The sequence below is a fragment of the Palaemon carinicauda genome, chromosome 5, assembly GCF_036898095.1.
Source record: "Palaemon carinicauda isolate YSFRI2023 chromosome 5, ASM3689809v2, whole genome shotgun sequence".
Lineage (NCBI taxonomy): Eukaryota > Metazoa > Arthropoda > Malacostraca > Decapoda > Palaemonidae > Palaemon > Palaemon carinicauda.
Window position 1 is genome coordinate 121,569,363 of NC_090729.1, and position 6,170 is coordinate 121,575,532.

The 6,170-nt window shown below is 36.6% G+C and overlaps 1 protein-coding gene across 1 annotated transcript; it reads left to right on the forward strand.

Moving 5' to 3' along the window:
* Window positions 1–3,348: 3,348 nt before the first annotated feature.
* Window positions 3,349–4,710, forward strand: LOC137641117 (uncharacterized). Its single transcript, XM_068373563.1, has 3 exons — window positions 3,349–3,525; window positions 3,731–4,058; window positions 4,205–4,710. The coding sequence occupies exons 1-3, from the start codon at window positions 3,349–3,351 to the stop codon at window positions 4,708–4,710; spliced, it is 1,011 nt and encodes a 336-aa protein (XP_068229664.1).
* Window positions 4,711–6,170: the final 1,460 nt, after the last annotated feature.

Genomic DNA, 6,170 nt, shown 5'->3' on the forward strand with positions numbered 1-6,170 from the left:
TATAAGGTCTCTAGGGTGGCTTCATTTATTATATATAGCACACAAAGGGAAGCAAGAGAGACGTAACAGATAATGTTCAACAAAATACTCAGTAAACTTTTGCTATCCTTCTCATTTGTAGCGTATAGGTATAAGTACAAAAGTCTTAGCCCTTCAGCTTGTTTCAGCTGAGAGAATATAAACAAAATATTCTTCACAGATTTGTACTTATTTACCTTGATACTTCGTCGAACCTCCTCTGATTTTAATGACTTCAGATACAATGTTGTGATAGAGCAAAGTTTCTAAGTAGTTGGGGATCCAGATTGTCCCAGATATCCCGAATAGCGACTTCAAACTTGGGTTCTCAATAGGATTCAGGTCTGGGTAGTTGCCTGGACAGTCTTGAAAGTGATTAATACCACAAGAATCAATATAGATTTTGGATAACTTTGCAGTATGTGCAGGGGAACTCTCTCCTGCAGGAAGAAATCACATTGGTGCTCTCAAAACAGTCCTGTAAGTTGTCAAACAAGGAGTTCAAAGTACGAATCTTTATTGACAGTTTAATTTTTAGATAAAATTAAGAAGTTCCCTGTTCTGTAATAGGAGAAATAACCCCATACTATCAAATATTGGGAGTGTTTAACAGTGTGCTACACGAACTCTTTTTACACCTTCCCCTACCTGTTGCATGTTACTATGAATGTTGCCTCATCCGTCTAGAGAACAGGTTTCCACCTATCCTCCTATCAAATGTCGCTTGCAAAATGAAAGCCTATTCTGTCTTTGATTTTGAATTTTTTTTTGTTTTCAATTGTTCATTACTTCTCTTGTAGTTTATTTATTTCATTATCTCCTTTCCTCACTGGGCTAATTTTCCCTGTTGGAGCCCCTGGGCTTATAGCATCTTGCTTTTCCAACTAGGGTTGTAGCTTAGCAAGTAATAATAATGATAATAATAATAATGATAATAATAATAATAATAATAATAATAATAATAATAATAATAATAATAATAATAGCACATATGCTAATATACGACAAATTAGAATGGTTTTCATGAATAATAAGTGCCTTATGTGTTGTCAATGAACCTTCGAAAGATACTTTTGACAAGCCAAATGTACATACCTGACAGCAGTAATAACTTTACATATTGATAGAGAGATTGACGTTACATGTCCCTGTCTTATTTAAAGTCAGTGATTGGTATGCATTAATCTGACATGAAGTAACTAGCATTATTATTATTATTATTATTATTATTATTATTATTATTATAAGCTATAATTGTCTGCAATGAGGGTATAATATTATTCTGATCTGTTTAACGTTTCTGTTAACATTAATAGGGTGAAATACATTATTAAATGAGACTTGAAGTATGACTATCAGAGAGAGAGAGAATGATAAAAGGGAATTATAAATATTGGTAAGATTAAAGGATGGATTAGAGAGAGGGGGAAATTGGAATAAAAGAATGAATTGGAAAGAGAATTAAAGACTGGATTAGAGATAGAAGAAGAGAGTCACAGGAAACCAAACAATTAACAAGAGAGGAGGAATAACACAATTGGTTAGAGATAATAAAAGAATAGATTAGATATAGATAGAGAGTGACAAATGGTGAAAGAAGAGAGAGAGAGAGAGAGAGAGGAGAGAGAGAGAGAGAGAGAGAGAGAGAGAGAATGAATGTATGGAGAGAAACAAATAGTGGCTATAAGAGAAAGGATGAAAGAGACAGGGCCAAGAAGAATGGATTAGAAAGTGAGTAAGAGAATAAAAGAGAGAATGGGAGAGGTAGGGATGGATTAGAGAGAAAAGTAAAAAAGAAAGGGGAAAGAATGAATAATTGAAAAGAGAGAGGGAGGAGTGAAAGAATGGATTAACGAGAGAGGAGAGATTAAGAAAGAATAGATTCGAAAGAGAGAGGAATGAACTAGAGAAGGAAAAAGAGAGAGGATATGAAAGAATGTCTGAGAGATAGACGAATGAAGGAACGAAATAGAAAGAGAGAATAAAGGACAGGACAACAGAAAGATGGGAAATTAGAGACGAAATGAAAGAATGAATGCAAGAGATAGGAGAATGAAGGGCTGGATTACAGAAAGATAGGAAATGAAAGCACTGATTAGAACGCCGGAAGCTGTGAAGCGATCAAAATTTCTCAAGCGTGATTTCTTGACATTTATATAAAATATTGTTATTTGCTTAACAGAAATTCGGTAAATTAATAAGAATGCCTTGGTCTCGTTTTTACAAACTCAGCGTTTTTTTTTTTCTTTTTTTTTTTCAAAGGCAGCGTTACCTATAATTTTTCTTTTATTAAACATAGCGTTACCTGCTCTACAATGTAGAGATGTCAGACGTCTACCTAACTTCTGGCTAAGTGCACCCAAATTAACGAAGCCAGCTGGACTACCTACTGTATACTATGTCTTGCTTAATAAGTCATCGGCGTTTGTTTCCTCAGGCTGACGAGGATGGAACAGTGATTGTGTTTCCCTAGAGATTAATTAGCGAATTGTGCAGCGGGCTGTCAGTAGTCTTATAGGAGAGAGAGAGAGAGAGAGAGAGAGAGAGAGAGAGAGAGAGAGACGTGAATGCTAAGCACTGTAATTCTTTATAGTCAGTTGGGGGAAAAAAAAACATGGGGGTTTTTGGGGTAAGAAAAAACATGGCCCTCCCCCCCTCGTCAGAAAAAAAAATTATCATTCAATGCTATAAACATGAAGATAAACTCAATAACTATGTGTCCATGTTACAGATTTCCTTAATTGTTATATTTAAGAACATGCAACACCATCAGTGTAAAGTTATTGAAAAATGGGTCTCTAAAACTTATTATTGACTTTCACAAATTTCTGTTTTTTCTTACCCCAGATGGGTTTCGGAGATCCGTGAAACATGGGTTGTAGTCCCCATAGAGTTGTAGTGGCGGTCTAATTGTCCCAGATCACCAGCCTCTACTGGTTGGTGTCATAAGGGCTGTTTTTTTTTACCCCACCAAATTTCCAAATAGTGGGGTAAGAAAAAACTGATCATGATATTTTTTTTTACCCCATGTGGTGTTTTTTGTTACCCCATGTGGTGTTTTTTGTTACCCCATGTGGTATTTTTTGTTACCCCATGTGGTGTTTTTTCTCACCCCATGTTCTTATTATAACCAAACAAGTACTAGCAGTTTAGCTTGTTTCCTCTGAAGTGTTGCCTGTGTGCGTAAGCTACCACTGGTTGAACAAGTTTGAATTTGTCTTAACAGGTTGGTATATTGTAAGGTCTGATGGTAAAGAGACTCCCAAGTGTGAGGTTAGGTATTAAGGTTATTGCCATAGAGTTAGCTGGTGCAACCTGAGCTCTTGAAAAATGCCTCGTGACTACAAAAAGAAAATCAAACCCTGTAATGAAGAAACTGTGAGGAAAGCATTAGAAGAAATACAGCATGGAGCTTCAGTGCGGTCAACTGCATTGAAGTACTGTATGTCAATTTCTATGCTCCGAAACAGAGTATTAACTATCGGAGAAGAACACACCGATAAAAGGGTAAGCAACTGTTCAACTTGTATCATCCCCAACTAAATGATGTATTTCTCAACTTTTTTGGCTGGAGCAAATCAAAGAATACATGGAATAAATTGTATGATCAAGCCCACCTATCGCTCACATTTCAATGAACCAAACTGAAAAGAATTCCTCTCAAATTGAAAGTTGTATATATTATTTTGCACTCTCTTTTCGGGGCTGGAAGACAGCCCTCTCACCTGAGCTAGAGGACAAGCTGAAGAGTGCACTTCTGGAAATGGAGGAGATGGGTTTTGGACCAACAATGACAGAATTTACGGGTATTGTCCACGATCATGTAGTCGCCAATGAGATTCCAACCCCTTTCGTGGGTGGTCGTCCAGGTTACGAATGGGCTGCTTCATTTCTCAGTAGACATAATCTTCGTCTAAAAAAGGTAGGAACAATGCAGTTAGCTCGAAAAAATGTAACTGCTGACCCTTTTGTGATTTATGGATATTGCGACTTGCTTCAGAGAGCACAAGAACGTCTTGGTATAAGTCATAGACCAGAATGTATTTGGAATCTTGATGAGACAGGGTTTCCTCATGACCCATCAAAATGCAAGACCATAGGTTCAGTGGGGAAGAAAACCATACATGTTGTCTGTGGAGCAAATCGGGAAAGGAAAATACCACTGTTCTTGCTATGTGTTGTGCAGATTGTATTACTATTCCTCCTGTAGTGGTATTTAGAGGAAAGCACATGCAAAGTACCTGGAAAAGTACACAAGACATTCCTGGAACACAATATGCTGTTTCCGAAAATGGTTGGATGACAACACCAATCTTAGAGGACATTTTCAAGTATTTCGTAGACGAAACAAAAGAAAGGCGTCCTTTACTGTTAATTCTCGATGGCCATACTAGTCATACCTCAATAGCAACTGTTGAATTGGTGAAGAAAGAAAACATATCTATATTAAAACTTCCTGCTCACTGTACTGATGTTCTTCAACCACTTGATGTTACCTGTTTTGCCCCATTAAAGAATTACTATCAATATGCTTTGAATGATCTTGTCAATAATACAGGAGCCCGAGAACCACTGAGAAAATGTGGTTTTGTAAATATGCTATGCTCAGTTTGGGAGAAAGGATTCTCCCCACAGAATATAAAGAAAGGATTCGAGAGTACAGGGATTTATCCTTGCAACAGGGATAAATAAAAAAAAAATAGGCTGAATCCCCGAAAACTTAAAACTTATGAAAAATGGCTAACAATGGGATCACCAAAGGATGGCAATGGAGAACCACTTTTGGACTCCTTGCATGAGGATACACCAGAGCACACAGAAAACCCATTTGACCCCATGCATAAGGATCTCTCAGAGCAAAATGAAAACCAGTTGCTGCCACTTTCAACTTTTTTCTCTAGAGATTTTACAGAATCCTTAGACACGCTTATACCTGCTCCAGTTTGTCCGTCAACTACCCCCACCACAAGACCAACTACTCCTGCTACAAGAGCTTCAACACCTCAGTCAGAAGCATCAACATCGAACATTAATAAAAGTTATAAGAATGATCCATTCCTTTCGAAATACTCGGACTCTGAGCTGATCAGAATTCTACATTCTTTACCAATTGATGTGCTTTATAAGGAAATTCAACAACGAGCCCCTCATAATATGCGCTACAGTGGGATTCTACAAGAATTCAATGAGGAAACAACATTAGGGACTGTTATGCAGGCAAGATGGAAGACACCAAATACATCCAAGCCCACACGTCGTCACATAAATATGAAAGCCCAAATCATAACAGGAGTAGAAATCAGTTAGAAAATAAAAGCAAATCTAAGTCTAAGAGAAAGTGCAAAATCTCCTCAGACAGTGACTCAGAAGAGGAGGATGACCAACAACCAGTGATGGAACTAGAGGACACAGATGATACAGATGCTATGGCGAAGTCTTCAGTAGAAGAGCACATCCCTGCAGATGAAAACGTTCCTGAAGAAGAATTATTCCAAATGCCAGTGTTAGATGACAGTGCTACAGGAAAATTTGATGCATTTTTTATTCTACTCCTACAAAGTCTTACTACTGGGATAAAATTACCAAGACTTTTGAATATGATGAAAATGAAAGTGTTTCATCTGTAGAAGTGGACTTTTTAAGAAGGAAAAGCATTTCACCTGACCCAGAAAAACTCACGTGGATATTCAGATTGTTTCTTCTGAATTTGTATTTTTTGGTCCAACAAATGCAGATATAATAAAAGTGGGTTACTTCAATTTTCCCGATAAGCAAGCATTGAGTGCTTTTAGGAAATATTCTTTAAGCTTTAATGGTGAATAATGAGATTGGTGTAATAACATTAAATGAAATACCATATATTTCTCATAATAAATTAATGAACTATGTGTTAATTTATATGAAATAGAAGACATTTTGTTTTATTTTACCTTGAGCCACAAGAGGACCTCTAAATTGTCTTAAAATAGCCAAAATGAAGGTGTTTTTTTTTACCCCAACTATGTTTTTTCTTACCCCCTTTTTCGGGTAAGAAAAAATACCCCCAAAAAAAATCATAAAAAATTTATTTTTACAGGAAATTAAATATAACAGCATGGTAATGTTTCCACATGCTCATCACAAGAATTCCACCCTTATTTATTCTAATCAAT

What these genes read in the sequence shown, in the direction of transcription:
- LOC137641117 (XM_068373563.1), top strand. Translation starts at nt 3,349, where the DNA reads ATGCCTCGTGACTACAAAAAGAAAATCAAACCCTGTAATGAAGAAACT. An exon ending in AAGAACACACCGATAAAAGG is followed by an intron (nt 3,526 to 3,730) that starts GTAAGCAACTGT and finishes CGGGGCTGGAAG; the next exon opens with ACAGCCCTCTCACCTGAGCT. An exon ending in TATAAGTCATAGACCAGAAT is followed by an intron (nt 4,059 to 4,204) that starts GTATTTGGAATC and finishes TGTGTTGTGCAG; the next exon opens with ATTGTATTACTATTCCTCCT.